Source organism: Panthera leo, chromosome A1, assembly GCF_018350215.1.
Source record: "Panthera leo isolate Ple1 chromosome A1, P.leo_Ple1_pat1.1, whole genome shotgun sequence".
Lineage (NCBI taxonomy): Eukaryota > Metazoa > Chordata > Mammalia > Carnivora > Felidae > Panthera > Panthera leo.
Window position 1 is genome coordinate 35,918,908 of NC_056679.1, and position 26,075 is coordinate 35,944,982.

The following is a 26,075-nucleotide window of genomic DNA, read 5'->3' on the forward strand; positions in this document are numbered from 1 at the left end:
CACAAACGAGCCTCAGCCTTGAATTGACCATTGAATGGTCAATTCAAGGATTAACCATGGCCACTGAAACCCATGAGTGCTTCTATCTGTGATTTCATGGAGGGGTGGGAGGCATGTAAAACTACATTTTTATTAAATAGGTTCTTTCACTAAATAGAATTTGGAAGCCATTATTCTGCCTTAGTATTTGTTTATATTTTCCCAAATGGCCCTTAAGGTAGCTTTCAGATATTTTTACTGATGTTGCATCCGTTTAATACCTGTTCAAAACTCCTTACCTTCCCCCCGCCTTTTTTTAGAGAGAGAGAGTGAGCACAAAGGAGGGACAGAGGGAGAAGGAGAGAGAGAATCTTAAGCAGGCTCCATGCCCAGCACAAAGCCCGACGTGGGGCTGGATCTCACAACCTCACAACCGTGAGATCATGACCTGAGCTAAAATCAAGAGTCAGACGTTTAACCCACTGAGCCACCCAGGTGCCCCCCCCCCATTAGCTCTTTACAAAACTCTATCCCTGTCCATACCCTACTCTTAACACAGGACTTTGCCCCTTACTTCCCTAAAAATAGTCAAACTAGGCAGTATTGACTCCATTTTCCTCTTCTATGAAGATCAGTATTCTTATCTCACACAGCACAATGCAATCTCCCACACAGCACAACTGTGTGCTTCCCTGTATTTAAGACTAACACTAAAGCCTCAGTCTAACCCCAGCACCTCTTTCCCTCTTTTCACCACGATGATTCTTTTTCCACAAACCTTTCAATCCAGACCCACACTCACCTCCCTTGGTTCTGCTTCCCATCAGGCTACTAGTTTTCTATCACCAACTAAAATGACAAGCATGGTATATTTTCACTATCCCCCTTCCTCACTACATCCACTTCCTAAGCCCTTACAGATGTGATTACCTCCCCCCACCCCCCACCCCCAACACACACACACACACACACACTGTTTCTCTTACAAATGACCATCTGTGAACTCCTCATCTCTAAGGCCTCATCTCAGTGCCCATCTGCCAATCTCCCTGAAGCCCAAGTCTGTTGTATCTTCCCACCTGGGCCCTCCTCTCCCTAGACTACCCCATCTGATTATTCTTCTCTACCACTCTACATCCTATCTAAAGATACAGATACCGCTATTGCAGCTTCTGAAAATCCTCTCGTTTTATTCTTCTCTTCTACCCACTCAACGGAGGCTTTCACCATGTCTCCACCATTCCTCTCTTCTTGCTAATTTATCGGTAAGTTTTCAACTATGTCTGTACACCATTTAACATGAGAACTAACCTCTGGCATGCCAGGACCAATTTAATGAATTTCAGAGAAAAATCTATACACCCTGGTGTTCTCTACAGCTACATGTTCTATCAGACTTCACTTTTACATACACCAACATTAAATTTTCCCTTGAAAAGGAGTTAGAACACAATCAGGACACTATTAAAGAAAAGTAAGACTGACACTTTAAAACTCACTAGAAAATACACCTGTCATTAGCACATCCTGCCAAATGCTTTACCTAACATGTGACAGACACCACACATGCAGTAACAACACGTAGAATTTCATTTACTCTCCACAACCACCTGAAGGCTGAGATTCTCAGCTTCCTGTTGCAGAATTCAAAGAAAAGTAACCAAAAATGTTAACAACCATTATCTCTGGCAAAGAAATTATGGTTTTCGCTTTCTTCTTTTTGGTTTGTATGTTTTTTCCACAATGATTATATATTACTTAATGAAAACATTCATTACTCAGTGAAAACACTCCGATAAAGGCATCAAGTTTTCAACTAAATAGCTTTGAAAACAGGGTTCTTACTTGAGTGACATTTCCTGTAAAGGCAAGAATCAAAGACATGTCAACAATGGAAAGTAATTTGGATGTTATCAGATGCACTCTAATTTTTAAGACTAGAAAAAAAAAAATCACTTTAGGTAATAATTTCTAAGACGCAGAAAAATCACATGAAGTACTTCAAATATAAATACTTTCCATGTATTTCAATGTAATAATATACCTCTTTGATGAATCAAGTCTCCAGGTCACCTCTATTTTTCATTTACTGTGATATTTACAGCATCCAGGATTGTCACACATAGGTAAAATGCTTAATAAACACCATTTGGCAATGATCACAAACTCAACATTTAATTTATTTAGGATTGATCCAGATGTTTCCAAAACTTAAGTTCGGCAAATAAAAGTGATTATTAAATGAGTGCCAATTTCCTACAAGAATATAAAATGAATCCGTGTGCTATTCCAAGTTACATTTAAAAGCCTTGCAAACAGCATACTATTAGCTCTGCTGATTTGTTTTTATTTTTGTAATTGAAATGTGGTCCATGTTATCAGGCCATCTGCACCATGGCAAAATGACTTAGTAAACAAGACAGAAACGGTATTCTGTTAGGAACAACATCAGACTTGATTTCTGCTAAGAAAGTATGACTCTACACAGACAATTTCTGGGACCAAGGTTGAAGACCTGGATGAAGGAAGGAAGCTATTGAGGGAACAGTCTGTCGCACTGCTCAGGTTTCCAGCTTGGAGACAGAGGAGAGTCCAGGGTCTCCTCACCCACCCCGTTAACTACCCAAGACAGAGTATAATACATTCTTAGCACAGTACTGTGGGCAATAATCCAGCACTTGACCACACACTTAGGGCCCACAGATCCCAGTGTATTCTTCTCACCTGTTACACATCTTGTCTCTCCTCAACTGTGAGCTCCTTGAAGTGCTAAATACATTGTCTTCTTCACAATAGCGTCCCCAAATTTCTTATGCACAGAATGGATTACTGTAGCCTAAACATCAAGGGGCAGGCACTGAAGTTCATTGTTCACATCTCACCACATCCCGAAGTAGGACATAATATGGTAAATGGTTGCCCTTCCTCTTCCCCTAGCTCTTTACCTCATAGCATCCTCTCCATTTTCTGTCCAAAAACAACTTTTTATCCTAAGAAATACACAAAAACACCAAAAACTAAAAGTCAGCCATAATCCCACTAGTCCTTTTTAAGTATACAAGGAAATCAGTCCTTGCCTCAGTTTCTCCAACCATAGCCTAAGATGACACTGTGAATGCTTTTGTAAGTTCAGGGAGAATCTATCAAGAGTTTGTTTTGTTTTTTCAAGGGGTAGAGAACACTCTTACCCATTCACATATACTCGTATATACTCACAAATTCTTTAAACACAGATTGGTTGGGGGCATCTGGATGGCTCATTCGGTTAAGCATCTGACTCTTAGTTTCAGCTCAAGTCATGATAAGAACAATGGGTTTGAGCCCTGCATCGGGCTTTGCACTGACAGTGCAGTGCCTGCTTGGGATTGGCTTTTTCCCTTGCTCTCTGCCCCTCTTGCACTCTCTTTCTCAAACGAAATAAACTGTTTTGTTTTTTTTTTTTAAGTTTAAAAAAAACACAAATTTCTTGAATGATCCATAGATTTCTATACTTTTTTTCTTATCAGCTAACTTTCTAACTCCTATCTAACTCACTCATTTTAATGTCTGGATTATCCACCACTCCATGAATGTGCTATAAACTCATCACTTCTCCAGTGATGGAGATTTTGGTTAAGTTTCTAGACATTTTACACAGTGCTGCAAGGACCCACTTCATACGTACATGTTTATACTTTCAAGTTATTGTTATTTGGAGCACTTGGGTGGCTCAGTCGGTTAAGCATCCGACTTCGGCTCAGGTCACGATCTCGCCGTTTGTGAGTTCAATCCCCACATCAGGCTCTGTGCTGACAGCTCAGAGCCTGGAGCCTGCTTCAGATTCTGTGTCCCTCCCTTTCTCTGCCCCTCCCATGCTCATGCTCTGTCGCTGTCTCTCAATAAATAAATGTTAAAAACAAATTTTTTTAAATCAAGTTATTGCTATTCAAAGGAGTGGGGTTGTTTGATAACTAGGGTATACAAGTTTTTTATTTAAATAGAGACTGCCAAATTATACTCCAATAAGGCTGCATTGCTATATATTTCTACTCCCTCACCAAACACTACTGTCAGCAATATAGTTTTTCATTTTTGACAGGTGAAAAATGCTTTCCATACCTATTTTAATTTACGTATTGAGATTGAACATCTTTTCAAATGGCTGCTCACCATTTAGGTTTCTTCTTGGGTAAATTGCTTATTCACATTAAGTAAAATTTTTCCTATTGGGTTATTCATCTTTTTCCTAATGATTTGGAGGTATTCTTTACACAGGAGTGATACACAGCAAATATTTTATTCTAGTTTTTTTTTTTTAATTTCTTCCAACTTTATATTTACTCCTTTCTCTCCCCATCACCCACACAGAAGTTTTTAGTTGTTACATTAACAAACATAGTCAATCTTGTTCTTCACAACTTCCAGAATTTAACTTACTTAAAAACATTCACCTCCAGATTATTTTACCTTAGAATATTCTACATTTCACAACACTTATCCAGCATAGTAAGGAACAGTGAGTTATTTTTTCTTACAAGACAAGTATAGTATCAAAAACTTTAAAGTTCCTCTTCTTCCTCAGTGTGACTGTCACTCACACTAGGAAATATAGTGAACAAAGCTGTGAATCTTCCCTATTTTCCCATCGCGTTTTTCAGTTCCATTATCCCTACTCATCAGGTTTTCCCCAACACCTTCAGGGCTGAAGGGAGTGGAGAGCAAAGAGGTAAAGTGCAGAAAACTATTGTCATCAGATATCACAGCTGTACTCCAGTGCCAGTGTCCTCTGGTTATGGCTGATAAGCATCCCAGAAGGCAGCATTTGCATGTGTGGGTTACTCAGAGACTCACTTGCTGAGACTTCTACATCTACCTTCCATAGACTCTGTTGGGGTCATTGTACATGGTCTCCTTATATAAAATTCTGAAGATAACTGAAACCTAGCTACCTCTGAGAGGTCCATATCCAGTCAATGTTTTGGTGCAAGTCTAACTTGTTCCAACAATAGGTCTTTCTTCTTGCTTTGCCACCAGAACAACTCATACAGCCTCTTGCCTTTAGAGTCTACCATTTGCAGATAGAGTCACTTTGCAACCACATGTCCCCAGATTGAAAGGGACACAGTCAACCTCTGAGAGGTTTCTCAAAGGGCCACTCATTTAGCTTTATTCCCTCATCATAAGTTGAAGATAACACCATAGCACGCTGACACCACTCTCTCCAAAGAAAGCCTCTCTATCAATCTTCCATTTAAAAAAAAAAAATATTTGTGAACCTATTCTTATATAGCCTAGAGGCAAATGACAAGTTAACAGTATCAGGATCATTCTCACAATCTCCTCTGGGGCCCACACTGGTCTGGCACCTGCTGTCTTCAGCCTCTGGACTTCAACCAAACTCTGACAACAGGAAAAGTCGCATTTAACATTTCTGCTATAGAAAACTTAGTTTTACCATTTTAATGGCTTTGTAGGTTGTTTCGAAATCAAAACCACCTTAATATTTTAGCTGATTCCTTGGGTTGGTAGGATTTTTTTATTTCCTTCTTTACATCTTATATTTTCCAAGTTTTCTTCAACAACGCATCCTTTCTGAAATAAGCAAAAACTTAATATTGCTGTTTTAAATACCTTTTAGTGTATTCCCGTTAGTCATATTCTTAACTTAGATTTTGTTATTAATTTTAAATAAGCATTATACAAAAGTAATTACTTAAAGCCATTCCATTCATTTATTCATTTTTTATTTAGTGTGCATTAAGATGGCATTTGAATTCTGATCATATCTTAAAAGAAAAGTATTCCTTCTCTAGAACTTTTAATGTAAGAAGGATTTAGAAATCATCTACTTTTTTTCAGTGGAGAACAAAGCAATAAGATAGTAAGAAATTCTTCCATATTGGTTGTAGACCATCTCATTAAGTGATACTCTATCTTTTTAAGTTGTATCTTTGATTTTAATAATTTTAAATTTGAACATCTGAATAAATGAAGGATACTTGCAATGTTACTTGATTACTAAACAAGTTGATCTTAGAATTTCTAATCACTTTAGTTACTGAAACACTCTTTATGTCCTAAGAAAACTCTCAAAAACACAGGGGGGAAATGTATAAAGATCATGAGCTATGAAAGTGAAATATTTAGTGAGAAAATAAAAGGAAAACACCAGTTCTTGTCACATTCCACTCTAAAAGAAGTGAACCTACGGGGAGAGGTATTCTGCCAACTCTAAGACACCCACAAATCTGAGGTTACAATTAACTTCAGATAATGAAATTCAGAAAAATCCAAATTTATCACATAATATGAGCCTATTAAAACGTCTCAAGAGATTACACATGTGCACCAAGATCAAGCATGACCTCAAGACAAAATGAATTTAGTTACCATAAAAAGCAATTTCAGGGTACTCTAGAGGAAGTAGTCTGCATGGCTACCGGCAGACACGTCCAGAGACTCAAAGTTCTGCAGAGAGTTCTATTAAGACTTTCCAGGAAGGGGAGTACCAGGCCCATTAACACAAATATCTAGTTTGTACCCCATCAGGTATTCCCCACCTTCATGGAGCTTCTCATCTATCACATTAATTCAGTGGATAATTATATGAAGTATGAGAACAGTTAAGGTAAGAAAACCATATAACGCTGTGGGTACACACACTGTTATGCTCATGGCATATCATCCAATACCAAATAAACAATTCTCCATCATTTAGCTTCTTATATAGACTAGTTAAAAACAATTTCCTCCTTAATGATATTTCTCATTATGTTATTAAAGTTGCATTTGGATTTTTATACAGTCTCTATTAGCTTAGATCGTATACCTGTCCACAAAATGTGTATTAAGTCTTGGAATGTTGACCAAGTTTATGAGCCTTCAAGATCCATCATATGTGGACAATCACAAATTCACAAAGATAAGACTATCTTAAAGCGACCTATCTTGTCCATGTGACACATGACCTCAATGCCATTTTTCTCCAATATAACATAGAAAGGCAGAGAAAGGGCACATCATTTCTTACTCAGGGCCCTCAAATAGTAACCCAGTAGGCAGAAAGAGTGGTAATGCGGAGGTCAAAACAGCAAATTCAAACAAGTCTTTAAATGTGGCTACATAGAGGCTGAGAGCTAGTTCGCAGTAAAACAGAGAAATGGATAGAAGCAACAAATAAGAAAGGGTTGACCTAGGCAAGAAGGAAGTCACCTTGAACTTCAGAGAACTGCAGTGGCTACTGCAGGTTTATGCATGCTCCCAGAACACTGCTGAATGGATAGGATTGGGTCAGTTATTAAAAACAGAATGGGCAATTGGGAAGCCGGGGTGGCTCAGTCGGTTGAGGGTCCGACTTCGGCTCAGGTCATGATCTCATGGTTTGTGGGTTCAAGCCCCACGTCGGGCTCTGTGCTGACAGCTCAGAGCCTGAAGCCTGTTTCAGATTCAGTGTCTCCCTCTCTCTCTGCTCCTCCCCCACTCATGCTCGCTCGCTCTCTCTCTCTCTCTCCCTCTCTGTCAGAAATAAACAAACATTAAGAAGAATTTTTAAAAAATAGAATGGGCAATTTAAAACTAAGACCTTTACAATTAAGGGGCAGGAGACAATTTTTTTGGAGAAAACAGATAAAAAAATTTGAACTTGAACATTTGTTTTATCTTAAAATAGGCACCAAACCCAGAAAATTTTATAGTTCATGAAAATAGCAAGTCAGAAAGTAATTTGTAGATTGTGGAAAAATATTTGAGGAAAAAGGCAACTTACCAGTGTCTATCACCAATGTGGCATAGCTAAAATGTGTTCATAACAAAAGGGAAACCAAACATTTGTGAAGGAGGTAAAATTCTCAAATGAAATCATTTCTATCTTAATAGTTTCAATTCACATCACCCATTTGAGATTAACATGTTAACATATTAGTTTATATATAAAATGACTATGACAAATATGAATTACTAGTACAGTAGTCATGTTTATAATAAGCCAATATTTATTAGTATATGATAATTTTTTTTAAAAATTAATGGGTTAAGTGATCAAGACTTTTTGGAGACTACTGACCTAAAATACAGGAGTAAAGCCAGAAGCTTCTGCTAGCCATTTAGATATACCATGGAAAGAACCTGCCAAGACACAGTAAAATGCAGCCAACATAGAAAGACTGAGTCCCTAGGTCATTTGAGAACCTAGATCTAGGTCTGTTTGAAACCAAACCTATATCTAGGCCCATCTGAAGCCAATAGCTTTTCAGGTGCATGTGTCAATACGTTCCTGCTTTTCCTTGAATCCATTTGAACTGAGACAACTATTTCTAACAGAGGGTAGAATAATTAAGTAGGGGAAAAATTTAAATTATGGAAAATTATATTTTTATGACTCCAGTGGAGAGATAACGAGAAGAGAAAAAAATCCACCATGGGACTTCCTTAAGGTGCTGGATATAGGCATCCAAGATCAAGCTTTCCATTATTCTGTAAGTTATATTTCCATTATTCTGAAAGCATACTGTAACTACACATAGTAACATAGTTACTCCCATGAATTGAATTCTGTGACTACAAAGAGTTGATTTTTTGTATCCCCAACAGTTTATGAGCTATAATAATATCTGTTCCTGTTAACATAATCATACGTAAGAATGAAGGATAAGTTGTTTCTGTGATAAATGACTTCGATGCTTAGAAAAGACAAGATTAGGATGGGTGTTTTAAAAAACCTTGTTTTCCAATTAGGTATGGGCCAAGTAACTGACAAGATCATACTCTCAAGAAATCATACAAACCTAAGTTTGAACTTAGACTGCGATACAAGTATAAATTCTTGGTCAAATTAAATCACACGAATGCTCACAGATGACACTTCACAGGTATGTCTCGTGCATAGGAAAAAATCAAAGTAGGAGCAATTTCTATTCAAAGAAAATGACTTGGCTGTATATCCAAAGATTGGCATGTGAATATGTTGGTTTATTTTTTAGGTAGAAACAAAAATAATTTTTATGATGCCTAGTTTTAATAATTTATTCAACTTTATTCCATTATGAAGCCAATTTAAGAATGCTTCAGCTGTAGCATACATTTGCCCAGTGTCATTTCACACTTTAACCTCTGATGGCTTGAACTTATGTAATCACTGCCCTACTTCCCATCCTATATGTTCCAACATTAACACTCCTAAACTTTATTATTAAGTAAGCCAAGTCTTAGGGATAATGAATTTTTTCAAATCACACAGCTAAAAGTAACAAAGCTGGATTCTGAACTCAGAAAAACATGGCCTGCCATGATGAGTAAAATAGGCTTTCATAAAATATTGTTCAACACAAATTTAATAATTCATACCTCCTGGAAAAGATATAATGCACTCTGTTCCTATTTCAAATTATTATTACTATACTTCAACATTTTAGTAATTTTCTTAGTATTTAAAAACAGTATCTAAATACAGTTACTCATCATTTTTGTAATTTATTTTACTACTGTATATATAATAAAGTCCTAATGTCCATAACATTTTACAAGGTGTTACAGAAATTGATGGGTTTAATTACTTAATGTGCACGGATCAATTTGAAATAAATTGAAAATGAACATACCGTACACTCTACTTGATCTTGTTACAGTCTTATTTCAGAATTCACTTTCTAATTTGCAACCCAGTAGGTTGTATTTTTTTTTAATTTTTTAATATTTTTGAGAGAGAGAGAGAGAGCGTGCGCATGCCAGCATGTAAGCAAGGGAGGGGCAGAGAGAAAGGGAGACACAGAATCCAAAGCAGGCTCCAGGCTCCTAGCTGTCAGCACAGGGCTTGACGTAGGGCTTGAACCCACAAACCATCAGATCATGACCCGAGCCGAAGTCGGACGCTTAACTGACTGAACTACCCAGATGTCCCTAGTAGGTTGTATTTTAAAACAGAAAATTTCTTTTACATGTCAGCGGTTTAAAGCCAAAGCCACTACAGGGAGGTAGAGGTCTAGTAGTCAAAAAGTCTGACCTCAAGGGGAAAAAAGGTCCCAGGCTTTCATTATCTAAGCCAACTCCGTTGGCTTGTTAAACTTTTTTCTTAAAAATGGGGCAGAGATACTATAGTTCTCTCTATAGAATAGTTTTTAAATAAGTTAATAGGCACAACAGGTGCACAAACAAATTGGTAGACAAATGAAATAATGAAGGAAATAATGATTCAAAGTCAATTCTGGTCGGTTAAGGACAGCAGGGAACTATATTCTTAAGAAGAGTGATACATTTTCATGAGTGATACATTTTCCAAGTAGTGTACGTATCTGCAAAAGGGGTCACACAGCACTTTTCACGTTGCTGAACCATTTTATAATACAAGGTGAAATAAACTCTCAGATGCCTATGAACTCCATTTACATGGAGTACATCACTGTAATTTTTTTAACTGCATTCATATTCAAATCTGAGAAACAGGATTCTGAGCTCATCAGGCCTGCTTAATTGCACTAACATCTGCAATCAATTTAAATTCTTTAAGATAGTCTTTCACAGTGCTTGAAGTGATTTCATGCTGTGATAGCTTTAACACACTCACTAATTTATAGACACACACAAGCAGATGAGACCTATTTTTCCAGGGGTGGGGTAAAGTACTGAAGGGCAGTCTGAATTTTCCAACTATCCATGGGATATAAAAAAGGATGCATTCTGCATAACTTATGGAAATTATAGGAGAAGATGATAGCACCACATAAACATAATATAGAAATTAAAACTAAAACTAGTGTTTTATTTAAATCGATTTGTAGGTCATGGACCATTAAGAGGTTTGATGAAAGTTTACAGGTTGCATAAACAGCAAAACCCAGAGCTAGGAGTTAAGGTTACATAGAGAAACGTCATTCCTTAATCAGTCATGATTTTCAACCCCAAAAGGCAAGGGAGCTAGGACAGGCAAGAGGAAGAATGCTGGTAATCCTGAATTGTTTTTTTAGCCCAAGACATAAATTGGCATCAGACCAAGAATATGAAACTCACAATGAGAAGACTGGAGGATTTGGGCAGATGACAGCAGCAGTGGAGGTTTTGAAACTCACTGGATTCCCACAGAAAAAACGACTAAAGGGCAAAACCAAAAACCTAACGATTCTGAGCAACAACTTATCTCTGTGATCCTCAAAATACAAGTGGTTGGAAAGAAACCACTAACAACCTCAAAATCTACACATTGTCAGTGTGTGTGTGTGTGTGTGTGTGTGTGTGAGAGAGAGAGAGAGAGAGAGAGAGAGAGAGAGAGAGAGAGAGAACAAACAGAGGAGGCAAGAAGGTGGCTGACGAACATGAAAACACGACCACCCCAGAAGAGCCCACTGGTGGTCATTAGAAAACTCAGTAGGTTAATCTGCGAACAGCAGCTAAAACTGGGTGGAGTATACAGCCCACTCCAATTGTGGGTGAGCCCAAGTGGCAAAAAAAAGAAAAAAAAAAAAAATCTAAAGAGACAGGAGTAGTCTGTGTCCCATGAACTGCAGGACAGCACCCGCACTGTGGAGAAAGTGCTGAGGATGAAATTAGAACAGAGAACGTTCATACAGAAGATGAACAGTCACCACAAAAACAAAACCATAAGACGTGGCAAGGTAACTTACAATTTCAATATGAGTTAAGAGACACTGAGAGAATATAGAAGACCTAGTGGGAAAAAAATTAAAACAGAATTCCAAAAACTCAGAAATGAGGTATGAGAACTCGGAGCAGGGGGTAGAAACTACAATAAATTTTTAAAAAAGTGAAGTCTTCACTTAGAAGTGAAGACTACAGTGGTGCCTGGCTGGCTCAATCAGAAGAGCATACAATTCTTGATCTCACGGTTGTGAGTTCGAGCCCCATGTTGGGTGTAGAGATTACTAAAATAAATAAAACTTAAAAAGAAAAGAAGAAGAAGAAGAAGAGGGGGAGGGGGAGGGGACTACACTACAGAGAATAAGAACAACAAAAATAAGATAAAAAGGATTTGGGACAAAGTGGCATAATGAAGATATACAAGTCTAATATACAGATAACAGGATCCCTGAAGAAGAAACCAAGGCAGGACAATAGAACAGTTTCATGAAATTTAAGTGAGGGAAAAAAAAAAAAGGACATAAAAGCCACATAATGAAGGTATATTACATACCAGATAATCCCAACCCAGACATCTAGATGAAAACAGGGTGCCGGAGTGGCTCAGCGTGTTAAGCATTCAACCCTTAATATTGGCTCAGGTCATGATCTCACAGTAGTGGGATCCTGTGCTGAGTGCAAATCCTGCTTGAGATTCTCTCTCTCCCTCTGCCCCTCCCCTGTGTGTGCTCAAGCTCTCGCACGCACGTGCTCTCTATCTCTCAAAATAAAATTTTAAACAAAAGAGCCAGTAACCTGTAAGGGATAATACTTAGTTATCCACAGAACTTTGGACACCAATACTGTCATGCTTTATGCCAGAAGAAAATGGTACGTTTAAGATCCTAAGGGAAAAAACTATGTGAGCCAAAGATTTTATTGCCAAATATAACTGACTAAGCAATAAAAGGCATACACAGTTATCAATATGCAATACTCAGGAAATACTGTTCCCAGGAGCCCTTTGAAGGAATCTATTACAAAACAAACTTCAGACAAATGTCTAGAGAAATATCAACTTAAGGACTGATGGTGAGCATTAAAATACAGTTACTTGCAAATAAAGATGAAATGGGGGCTAAATAGTTACTCATAGAAGGAAAGGCTAAATGGGAACTAGAAAGAAATGTAAAATGTAATGTCTACATAAGTCTACATATGTTTAATGCAGATATGGTACAAGAGCAGCAGTCGGACACAGGATACGCAAAAGAAACCTTTTTTTAATATATACACACAGCTTTGTTTTTCTTTTGCTAGATCTCCACTGAAAAGTCCTGGAAACAACAATTAACCTATTAGCAATAAGCATCCGTGACACCCAGACTGTTCTTGAAATACCACTTCCCCCTGAAGGAAATGATTGACTCCAGGCACAGTGAGAAAGGAACCTGGTTTGTCAGACCTTGCCAGATAGGAATGAAACAATCCAAAATTCCTAGGGTCATGCCAAAATGACTAAGAGCACCCGGGCAAGGGCCTGCTGGTCAAAGAAAGGACAATCTGAGCTTCACTAAGAGTAATAATTACGATGCATAAGTTATCCTAATGACATTTTTTTAAGTTTATTTTGAGAGAGAGAGAGCTCATGTGTGCGCACCCACACACACATGCATGTGTGAGCAGGAAAGGAGCATAGAGAGAGGGAGAGAGAGAATATCAAGCAAGCTCATTGTCAGCGAAGATCCTCATGTGGGACTTAATTTCGCAAACCACGAGCTCACGACCTGACCCAAAATCAGGAGTCAGATGCTTAACCAACTGAACCACCCAGGTGCCCAAGTAATAATATCTTAATATCAAAAACTGGTTACTTTCAGGAACACCTGGGTGACTCAGTTATAGGTCTGATTTTGGTTCAGGTCATGCCCTCACGGTTCATGGGTTCGAGCCCCGCACTGGGCTCTGTGCTCTCAGCACATAGCCTGCTTCAGATTATCTGTCACCCTTTCTCTGCCTCTTGCAACTTGTGCTCTCCCTCCAAATTAAACAAACACTTAAAAAAAATTTTGTAATTGGTTACCTTCAGAGGGTGATAGGAAACCAATTCAGTATAGTAAAAACTGGCAAAGGAAAAAGAATAAAGCATTTATCCTAAATTTCCTAGATCATGAAGTAATCAGTATTTGAGAGGAAAGGACTCTTTACAAGTGTGTTCCAAAAAGAATACGCAATGGGAAAAAGACTCTTCAACAAACCATGTTGGGAAAACTGGACAGCGACATGCAAGAGAATGAAACTGGACCACGGGCTTATACCACACACAAAGATAAATTCAAAATATATTAAAAGGGCCTAAATATGAGACCTGAAACTGTAAAAATCCTAGAATAGAGCACAGGCAGTAATTTCTCTGGCAATGGATGTAGCAACTTTCTCCTAGATATGTCCCCCAGGGAAAGGAAAACAAAAGCAAAAATAAACTGTTGAGACTACGTCAAAATAAAGAGATTCTGCATTGCAAAGAAAACAACAAAACTAAAAGACAACCTAAAGAATGAGACAAGATATTTGCAAATGGCCTCTCTGATAAAGGGTAATTCCAAAATACATGAAGAACTTAAAACACCCAACACCCAAAAACACAAATAATCCAATTAATATTGGGCAGAAGGCATGAAGAGACATTTTTCCAAAGACATACAGATGGCCAGCAGACACAAGAGAAGATGCTCATCATCAGGGAAATGCAAATCAACACTACAAGGAGAGATCACCTCACACCTCACACCTGTCAGAACGGCTAACATCAAAAACACAAGAAACAGGAGAGGATGTTGGAAATGATGTGGAGAAATAGGAACCCTTATGTACTGCTGAGGGGAATGCAAACTGCTACAGCCACTCTAGAAAATAGTATAAAGTTTCCGCAAAAAGTTAAAAATGGAACTATCCTACGATCCATTAATCGTACTACTGGATCTTTACCCAAAAAAATACACAAACACTAATCCAAAAGGATACATGCACTCCTACGTTTATTGCAGCATTATGTAAAATAGCCAAATTATGGAAGCAGCCTAAGTGTCCATCGATAGAAGATGGAGAAATAAGATGAGAAGGAAGTGACCCCTATAAAAGTCAGTCAGTCAGTAGTTCAAAAAAAGAGGTTGGGGGGAGAGGTTTGAGATGGACAGGGTAGATGCAGGGCTTTCTCAAGTGGCGGCAAGTTCCATTTGTCAACCTGGTGTTTCCCTTATGATAATTCGTTAAGCTACATATTTGGTTTTGCTGTTTTCTATAACTATTTATAATAAAAAGTTGAAAAAAAAATCTTGGTTTCTCGTTCTAGCTGCAAATCTTGGGGATGTCACTCCATAGGCCTTACTCATTTTAAAAATGTAGAGACGTCCTAAGACATATTCCAGACCTGATATAAATAAACTCAACTACAAAAATGTCTAATCAAGGAGAACAAAACCATTCTTTACAAAAACCATGTCAGATAATGACTTAACTCACCAACAGTGTAATAGAACAGCTTTCCCAAGGAACAAAAAATCTACCAAAAAAAAAAAAAATCTTGTATAACAGTATTAATATACAAGAAGCAGTCAAAGCCTAAGGTTGTCTAAATTTACTTTTTAAGTATTTTTTCACATGTTAATGACCCAAGGATAGAGTTCCCAGTTTACTTCATCTATGCCTGAAGGCTTTCGGATTTTAAAAGGATTTGAAATAGTTTTGTATTACATTGATATGTGATACATATTAGAAGATATACCAACCGTATTTTCTTTGACGTGGGGGGAAACCATTGTATTACACCAGTTAGGAAATGGTAATAAATCAAGGAAGCATAAAATTAATAATTAATGCTTTTTGTGCATCCAATTAACCTATGAAGTATTTTTTTAAGTATGTATAGAATTTATTCTGCTTAGAAATGAAGAACTGAAAGGCTGTCTCTTAAGTCCAAACTAAATTAAAGGGGTTTTAAGTTTACCGCCAACTGGGAAGATAAGTCAGTCCACTAAAGGTTTTAAAGCAGGCATACTCTTTTTCTTCTTATTAATACTGTTCTATTAGGCATCTTTTCCCAAAACAGACCAGGTTCTTCCATCTGTTATAATAGATAAAATCATCAGAGGGAAATGTTAAGTGGCCAAGTATCAGGATTTCTTGGTAGCTACAGTATGCTACTTGAACACCAATTTGACCTTATGTACATTCAAGCTAGCCTTGAACCCAAAGGACCTTTATTAATTAACAGCCTCTATGCTTTGCCTTTAAATTCCATCAACTCCTAGTCTTTTGTTGAATTAATGTTACACTAGCAGACATCTACTGATGAGGCTCATCCTGTAGAGCCCATCTCTGGGCTAGTTTTCATCTCTGATTGTACAGTAGAATCACCAAGACAGATTTTCTAAATACTGGAGCCTTGGTACCACCTGCAGGAATTCTGACTTGTTAAATGGTAGGGTTCAGACACCTATTTTTTTTAAGTTCTCCAGAGGATTCTAATGAATATCAAGGTTGAGGGCTATTGTTCCTGACCACTCTCTTTGCCCTCAATTCATCAGTTACCTTTCGCCTTCACTCGCTGAAAGGCAACTGTAGATATGTAGCATTTTCATTTTCTCATATTCCTTCAGAACATTTTTTTCTTTTAAAAGGTTCCATAGGGCTATTTGCTCATTATTTCCATCTCCATCAAATCACATGCCTCTTTTTTCTAGCACTTTCAAAGGTTGTTTTTTTTTTTCACTACTTTTGCAGTTATCAGTCATGAGAAGTTTAATTACATTCATAAAATCTAAAAATTATGAGCAGATCAAAATATCTCAGACCAAGACCCAACTCAATGAGAAAGATAAAGACAGCCGCAGATGATCTCCAATGCCACAAATGGTATAAGCATCAGTGACCAAAACTCTACATTTGACCAGTAAATAAGTATTTCTGGCGAGTCTTTTAAAAAATGGCTATAAGAAAAGGTATCTTTAAGGTGTTTAAAAGATTGAAAATCCACAATGCTAACTTAAACCTAATTTCTTATAAAAAAAAAAAAAGAAAAAGAAAGAAAGAAAGAAAAAAGCTGACTGGTTTCTTCATTATCATCTCCTGCCTAAGCAAGAACACACTGCAGTAATAGAGAACATTAAATGCCACCGGTGCCGCCCAGAAACAACTCATAATGAAGCTGGATGAATTTGAGCTGTTGGAAGATCATTTTAATTGTACATAAATAAAACCTGTCCTATATAGGCAGAAATGGAAATTAAAATGCCAGTTAGATTATTAAGAAATACTTCTAACAAGAAATTGCTTCATTGCCCTGGGGCTCTAATATTTTCCCCAACTCAGCAGACAAGACCTGGAGATAAACAAGCAAAATATCGTAAGCAAGGGCATTGTTGATAAATAGGTAAGTGTCTAATACCGAGTACCAGCCACAAATTTTTAGTAAGCTTTTATGTTACAAGTGTGCTTTGATCAATTCCCTAACCTGAAATGGAAGCCAAAAAGTAATCCATGTTAACTGTAACTAGCAAGAATGTATAAAACTGTCTGGTTCATCGAAGTTTTCAGCAGCTAAAATATAAACCTTTTAAGTAAAAATGATGAAAAGTGAGAGGAAACAAAAAGAACCTGATTTATCTGTATCTGACAATATTTTCCAAGATATATGAAAATGGACCCCATTGAGGAGGGCACCTGTTGGGATGAGCACTGGGTGTTGTATGGAAACCAATCTGACAATAAATTTCATATTAAAAAAATAAATAAAAGAAAAAAGAAAAAAAAAAAGAAAATGGACCCAAAAAAGACTCTGAAAGGCATGAAAATACTGTATTATCAACGGGGGCATTAACAAACCAGAGCTAAGAATAAATGAACTCTAGCTTTTCTACCTATGTAGATAACACAAATCAGAACATTATTAGTATTTTTTCAAAAAAAAATCTTTTCTGATCAAGGTATGTGTAGATGGACAACACTGGACAAAACCACGTTCTCCATACTTGAACATCATGCTCTACTGGGCTAGAACAAGTGGTATCATGATAACACCTTTCAAATTATCTTTAGACACTACACACACACACACACACACACACGTACACAGACACGAGACCTTATAACTCTACACCTACAAACTCAATTTAGATTCATTTTATTACCTTGTTTCACAAACCTGTGAGTCTTCTATGTGCCTTTTAAAGTTATGTTCTGTAATATTTGGTGTTTATTTCTTACTAAAGAAGTCTAAGCAAGAACTACAGAAATACTTAGGGGTTCGAGGAGTAAAATGCAACACCAAGTCAATCTTTTCCAATACATGCCTCAGCTGTCTGCAGTCTCGAATGACTAGGGAAGAGAACAGTTAACAAAGTCCAAGGAAGCTACCGGATATCTGGGCACAACAAGGCGGAATTCTGCTTCTTTCTGGGAGGTGGGGAGAGGGGTGTCAAAAGGAAAAAACTGAATATAAATGGGAAATAAAGGTTGGATGCTCTAATTAAGAAGCGCTCTCTCTCAGGGTGGGGAAGTAAAAAAAAAAAAAAAAAAAAAAAAAAAGCTAATGTATTTTGAAGGAATGAGAAGCTTAAAATCTTGAAGAGAAATTTTAGGAGCCTCTTATCCACACCTAATGGTACATCCAAAAGACAAGACCACTACATGCTGATAGCAGTCCACTCATAATTCATACAGAAGTCAACTATCAGGACAGTCTCATCTTGTATCCAAAAGTAAGTGGGGGGGGGGGGGGGGGTCAACTCCAAAAAGTACGGACAAGCAAATGCTAATGTGTTACATTTCACTTTTCCCCTCCCTCTTGCACCCTCTGAGACTCCCCATCCCCCCCACCCCCCAACCCCTGCTTCCAGGGCTTTGCTTTCACTTCCTGGGATGTAGGTTTTGACTTCCAGGATTCCTCCAGCTTTCTACGGCCACTGATTACCCTGAAAAAGCCTAGAAGCAGAAGAGCAAATGGAAGATTCTTCTCAACAGATGGGAAAAGTAGGGTGAATTTTTTATGCTTACAATCCCTTTGTGATGGGGGGTGGGGGCAGGAGGGGAGAAGAAGTATCTTATAGCTCTAAATCCTACTCTCCACAAGTATCCTGTTTAACACATTTTTAAAAGTGTTTGTCAAGGAATCCATGGCTTCCTGTTAATCCTGTCAACAGACTTGTACATAACCCGGACATCGTACACCCAGAGCCAGTTCGCCCTGAATACAACTCAAGCACCCACAAGAAGATAAACACCGACATCAACCCGGGAATCACAGATACAGGGTATGATACACCAAAACCAAGGCAGCAAGTCTATTAGACTTTACCTACTGAAGGGCGCCTGGGTGGTGCAGTCAGTTGGGCGGCCGACCTCGGCTCAGGTCATGATCTCATGGTCTGTGGGTTCGAGCCCCGTGTTGGGCTCTGTGCTGACAGCTCAGAGCCTGGAGCCTGCTTTAGATTCTGTGTCTCCCTTTCTCTCTTCTCCTCCCCCTGTTGTGTTCTATCAAAAATAAACAAATATTTTTTAAAAAATTTTTAAAGAATTTATCTCCTTAGCTTGGTCCATCCCCTCAAAGCACAGGAGTCCCGACAAATATCATCATTTAACATTATCTGCAGGGGTGCTTTAAAAATTTTAAGAGAAGAAAAGGGTTAATAATTAAACCACAATCAAGAATGAGAACACTCAGAGTCAGGATAAGCAAGATTGAATAATACATTTACAAGGTGCACTTTTATTAAATTATAGTTGCCTTTCATTTAGAAAATAGGAGAAATTCTTATGCAATTGTGCTTAAGAGCTCCTCTGTCCTGTTCCAGAATTTTCTTCTTACATTTCTGGGGAACGATGGATTCTCTTCCATTTGGACTATCATGTCTCATCCTAACTTCAAGGTCCTTACCACTTACTACAGAATAGTCTTACCATCCACCCAGTAATCAAATAAAAGCCAAGACTGTATTCATTCATTCAGAAAGTTTTTTTAAATACACTGACTACTGAACACCTGAGACAAGCCATTTACCAAGGAATGTCCATCTGGCCTTGTAGTACCCATCCTCATGTACGCTGAGTATACTTGATGAGGGGAGTAATTTCCGCAGTTAATTAAAGATAGAGATCCTATGCAGGCAAAAGGCTATCAGGACAGTCCAGCAACACGTGCACAGCCGCAAAGCAAAATCCCAACTTCAAGTAGCTTAAATAAGAATATGCACCCCATCACACAATGGGAGAGTCTGGAGGCAGGATTGTACATAGCCAGAGCATCAGCTCTAAGGGGTCATGTGCCAAGGATCCCACACCCTCTCACCACCATGTCAAATAACAGGAAAGAAAGTGGTTTTCTGCTCTGGATCTTTTTATAAGGAAGAGAAATCTTCCTCAGAAGCCCCCAGCACACCTGGCTTCCAGACTGTACAGGGCACATGTGGATCACCTATCCATCTACACCCTAGAAGTTGGAAAACTGTGATCTGACACTTTCAGCCTCTAACTAGGCTACTTGAATAAAATTTTAATAATCTTTTCTAACTGAAAAAGTCAGCATTACTATGAATTTGTTGGGGTTTTTTTTTTCCCCCTATTCTAAGAAACAAGCTTGGCTAGTTTAGTGCTTGTTTGAGGGTTAACATTTCTAAAGCATTTTCATATACTTTTTCTATACACATATATATACATATATACATACATATATATGTATATACACACACACACACACACACACACACACACACACACACACTTAATGCTTATCCACAAAAAGAATCTCAAAGCAAAGTCTAAGGCTAAATTTATAAAAGTTTACCTGACAAATACCCCCATGTTCTCTGGAACAACCCATCCATAAATTTTCATGGTTTTTCCTCAGAGAAGCTTTTTTGGTACTCATTAACCTAAATACCCTGGTATGACAAAGTCTGTATGTGAGAGTTAATGTGTCTCTACTTCCAGAGCAAAAATAGATGACTGGTCAGCTTGAACTTCCTACAATGTTAACCACCCACCAAATTATTCAGAACCCTCCTAGGAAAAGTCACCATCCTCCCAGCACTAATTAAAGGAGTGAATGCTTTAATCATACTTTAGATAACTAATCTATTTCAATCCTGATAATCTAATTATCTAATTCTAGTAAATAAATTCCAACCTTAGTCCAAAACGATTAGAGGATTAAAGTTTAAAATCAGTGAATGCAAACTGAAATAGATCCACTCTAATGAAGTTCAAAGTGATTTGTTCTTCTGTTAAAACGTCTGTTTGTTATCTGAAATTCAAGAACTAAAATGCACTATTATACCAACGTTTTCTAAACCAATTCTAATAATATAGTATCTCTTGTAATTATATCAAGTAAATTCATACTTGTTGGATTTAAAATTCCCTAACAGGGGGGTCTTCCCTGATCACTCTATGCAGCAGTTCAGTCAGAGGGAGGGTGGGTGAAGGGATGGGTAAAATAAAGGGGATTAAGAGTACACTTATTGTAATGAGCACTGTAATGAGTATAGAACTGGTAAATCCTACTGTATATCTGCAACTAATGTAACACTGTGTTAACTATATTTCAATAAAAAAAAAACAGTTGTATTATCTCCAATCCCCCTGCTTTTTTTCCCACATTACATTTCACTTATTACACGTTTGTGTGTTTCTGTTGTGTATATCCTATGTTACTCCGTAGGCCACGATGATTGACCATCCTGGTGCTTCAACTCCATTGCCTAAAATATTGCCTGATATACAGACACTTAATAAATGTGACACGGACTCACTAACAGTCAACTTGAATTTTCAAACATAAATCCGGGGCACCTGGGGCGCTTAGTCGGTTAAGCGTCCAACTTCGGCTCAGATCGTGATCTCGTGGTTGGTGGGTTTGAGCCCCGCATCAGGCTCTGTACTGACAGCTGGGAGCCTGGAGCCTGCTTTGGGTTCTGTGTCTCCCTCTCTCTCTCTGCCCCTTCCCTGCTCACCTTCTCTGCCCCTCCCCTGCTCACGTTGTCCCATTCTCTCTCAAAAATAAGTAAATATTAAAAACTTTTTTTAAAAGGCTGCCATTAACTTTGACAGAAACCCATGGGGGAGGGTAAGGAAAAAAAAAAAGAGGTTAGAGTGGGAGAGAGCCAAAGCTCTCTCCCAAAGACTCTTGAAAACTGAGAACAAACTGAGCGTTGATGGGGGGGGGGGGGGGGGGGAGGGAGGGAAGGGTAGGTGATGGGCATTGAGGAGGGCATCTTTTGGGATGAGCACTGGGTATTGTATGGAAACCAATGTGGCAATAAATTTCATATATTAAAAAAAAAGGTTTAAAAAACATAAATCCAAGTACATCAGTAATTATGGCATAAGGATTTCAACAGCGAGAACAAACAAATCACAAAGAAAAAAATAAGAAACGATTGCTACAGCCACCAGTGCTACCACAAGAGACAGCCACCAGTTATAAAACCGGTCATGTTGCAATTATGGCATCAACAATTTAATTCTAACAAGCTGATGATATAGATATTAGTCCCATCTTAAGGATGAGGAAATTGAGCATCAGAGGTAAAACAAGATGCCCAATATCAAAGGGAAGATAAGTCATCCGAAATACAAGTGCTCTGACTCTTAAGTCCCTAATTCTAATTTGCGATGTCCAGGTAGCATTAAGGGACAAAAAGCAATTTTTGTCACAACAGCAGGATACAGCGCCCATCTACATAGAGAGCCAAAAAAAAAGTATAGTACTCAGTGATTTGAACAACTAAACATCAGAATGCCAAACCTGAGACATGTTTAAAAATTAAACATCACTTGAGTCTGTCTTCCCAAACAAAGGCCTCCAAGTCACTGACTGGTCTAGGAGATAAATAGAGTTAAAGTATAAGTGACTTATATTCTTGTAACCTGGTCTTTGGTTAAAGTATCCGGTGAAAAGTACAGTGTGTTAAGTAATTTTTGTCTAATCCAATTCTATTGTAAATTCAGCCAAAATCATTTTCTGCTGTCTTTCTGATTGCTTCTTCATTAGCTTCCATTTCTAGATTTCATCGAATCCATTTATTCAATTTTTATATGACTGGTCAAGCTCATTTGTTGTCCCACGAAATAAATATAATTGATTCTGTGTGCCAGTCATGGTTTCTTAGACATTTACTCATTACTTCCACCCACATATTTCATGTTTCCCTAGAAAACTGGCAGCTGAGTGGACGCTTAATGCTCCTTCCAACGTCTACATTTATAATTTGTTACAAGATAATTTTATCCGTAGGGAAACTCGCATTAAAGAGATGCCTCTAAGCCACTATTATGTGTACTGATTTACGTAGTTAGAATGTCATCAGTCTTACTTTTCTGTAATGCAAATATCATCCTGGTGTATAAGTGACATTAGAGATCAATAGCCATCTGAATCCACTAACAGGCAAAGAAGTCTTGGAGTCAGTAAACCAACCAGTCGGTGTTCCTCACCAATGCGAGGGGCTAAAGGACCACAGCAGTTTTAGAAGCTGTAAGAAGTATTTTCAAATTAAACAAACGTCCAATACTTGTGCCTTTATACACTCAAAAGCCCTCTGATTCCAGTTGCCCACAAACTGAAGCACATCATTAGACAAACGCATTGTTTTCCCCACTGCAGCACGTTCCAGCAGTATCTCTCAACTTGACAGTTTTACTTACTGTCTTGGAAGCAGTATTAATGTACTGCATCACCATTTCTTTTTTGATGCTGAAGTCCTTTTCCCGCAATGGTGCTTTCTTATCTTCATTTAAATTCATATCTTCCTGGAAAACACAATTAAAAAGCCTCATTTTAGAATCTAAGTAGAGCAGCAATTCTACATACCCTACCAACGGAAAATCAATAATTTGTGACTACGGCAGCATTAATTGTTTTGGAATGATTTACGTGTAGTTCTGCCTGGAGGAAAGCAAAGAGCAGGAGACACAGAGAAAAACACGTTCTAGATCATTTTAACAGGTAAAACACCAGAAAACCTTTTTAAATTCGCAACAGGCTAGTAAAATTACACTCTCATCACTACAGATAATTAGACAGTTGAAGATTTCTGCCTTTCTTAAGGTCATCTGGATTCACATTTTAAATACACAAACACAAATATAGGTACTTTAAAAAAAAAAAGGCAGTGCACCTGAAGCTATCTTGCACTATTTCTGAAAGAGCTGTTCCATGTATCATAAAAATTAAAAGGTAAATAAGCAAGCACTTTCCTGATTCTGTAGCTACAAGCTCATAGAGTCAAATACCTGGTAGAGAGCCTAGCAAAAGGCAAAGCATTCTAGTTTTCTCTTCTCTACCCCTACCAAAAATACCAACTACTTAATTTATTCTAGGTTCCAAAGAACATAAAAGTTGCACTCATAAAATGAAGTACCACCTAAAAATCTAACATTTCTCAACAGCACCAATCAAAGGTTAAAGTAACCTGGAGCTCACTACAGGTCTAACACTAACTAAAAATACAAATCAAGAATATCCACGTAAGTATGAGAATTGCTACCAGTTAAGTTGCTCTCATTAGAGGCCGTTCTGGTAATGGAAAAGGAGCCTAAGGTATAACAGAAATGGCTGAAAAAGGGCTGCTCAAATGGATTTCCTCCAGATAGTAGCCCTTATTTGTAACACACAATAGAACACACTTGAATGTATACCAACTCCATAGCCTCTCAGAAACAGGTGTATAAAAATCAAGAATTCAGATCACCTGTGGAGCCCAGCAGGTTAAATTTATTCTAAGTTTTAGAAGAGTGCTACAATTCATCAGACACTGTAGTTTATGCCTTTAGCTGACTCAGTTTTTGGCTACCCATCCCTTCAAGCACTTAAAAGTCAAAATTTCCTTCATTTCACCTTGATATAAATATTTAAGATCTTAGAAGTTGTTCAACTTGACACTCTAATAAAAGGTAGTAATTAGTAATGTCACTCCCGGCTGTTCAGGTTAGAAATATCCTATTACGTGAATAATGGTTTGTTTTGTTCCTTTTTTTTTTTTTTTTTTTTTCCCCTCTAAGCCTGGGACTCTCAATAGGCCTTAACACCACTTAGGATTTTAGAAAGGTCTTGGGATATTCTGGTCGTCAGTGACTTGAGATGAAGCTACCAGTATTCATCAAGGTATATTAGACATTCTTCAACACATGGGCTAATCCTACACAATGAGAAACTGTCTTGTGTCCCACAGAGAGAGACACACATCTTGAAAAAGAAAATTTTATTTAAGCCTAGAATAACTCAATAGAATTAAATGTACAATGGCATTAGTATGTAAGTTGTTACAGATGAAATACTTTGCATTATGTGATTTTAATATTTAATATTCTAATATAGCTGCAAGTTATAGTACCACTGGGTGTATTTGTTGTTGTTTTTGTTTGTTGTTTGTTTTTAAATAAGCTTTATCATCAGTTGTGCTCTATTTTTGAAATTTGGGTACCCCAGGACAACACTGCTTGTGGTATTTGAATCACTAGAACAGCACAGCTACATAAACCTGCACCATAGCTGTTGTATGCACGAGGTGAAGATTCAAGAATGACTTTATTATACCTTCTTCAGCAGTCATGGCCAATTGTTTATATTGAAATATATGTTGAATATTTATTACAGTGAGGTATTAAGTGGATTTTTTAAATTATGAGTGTAGGTAGTTTATATTACCTATATAGAATTTCATTGGAAGAAAGTAACGGGGAAGTTACAGGGAAGGTAATGGGTATACTGGTTACAAAAAGGCAGGGTACTTAAGAGTACTGAGAACCCCTGTATTAAATTATTCACTGTATTTTTATTTTCTTTCTAATAGACAAGCATGGCCCAGCCTCTTTCACCAGCAAATTAAAATATGTAGTAAATACAGAATGCTAACAAACTACAAAATCCTTTAGTTGTGGCTGAAATCAAAATAAAATTTTAAGATATACACTTTTAAAAAGTTTACTGCCTTCTTTTTGGAAAGGCATATTCAAGATGACAGGAGCTCATACACAATAGTGGTATATTTGGAATTAAAGAAGAGACTCAGGGTTCTCCCAACCTCTTTCCACTGTCTTATTCCACCTCTCTTGTCTAAATACGGCAGTCACTTCATGACAGTCCCTGTTTTAAAACAAAAAGGGGGGAGACTGGGTGGCTCAGTCAGTTGAGCGTCCAACTCTTGATTTCGGGTCAGATCATAATCCCAGGGCCATGGGATCAATCCCCGTGTCCGCTCCACGCTGAGCATGGCGTCTGCTTAATAGTCTCTCTCCCTCTGCGTCTCTCCCCTGCTTGCACTCTAAAATTTAAAAAAACTAAAAGTAAAAAGAAATAAAAATAAAAGCAAAAAGGAAAATGAAGGAAGGACACTGAAAGTTTGGAATCAGCTACATAGTACCGCAGACCTTTCTCATTAGGCATGTAACTCACAGGTGGTCATTCTCTACATGTCCAGAAACCAATGGCACTGGAAAAAGAAACTGCCATTTACAAAGGGAAAAAAGGATATATAGGAGCAATGAAAAGGAAAAAT

At 37.7% G+C, this 26,075-nt stretch overlaps 1 protein-coding gene across 1 annotated transcript in view; it reads right to left on the minus strand.

Annotated features, from left to right (window-relative positions):
- Positions 1-26,075, minus strand: part of DIAPH3 (diaphanous related formin 3) — a 504,750-nt gene that overhangs the window by 414,683 nt on the left and 63,992 nt on the right. The window contains exon 4 of the mRNA XM_042927440.1: positions 23,224-23,328. Coding sequence (XP_042783374.1) covers positions 23,224-23,328 — 105 coding nt within the window. The remainder of the gene's footprint in view (positions 1-23,223; positions 23,329-26,075) is intronic.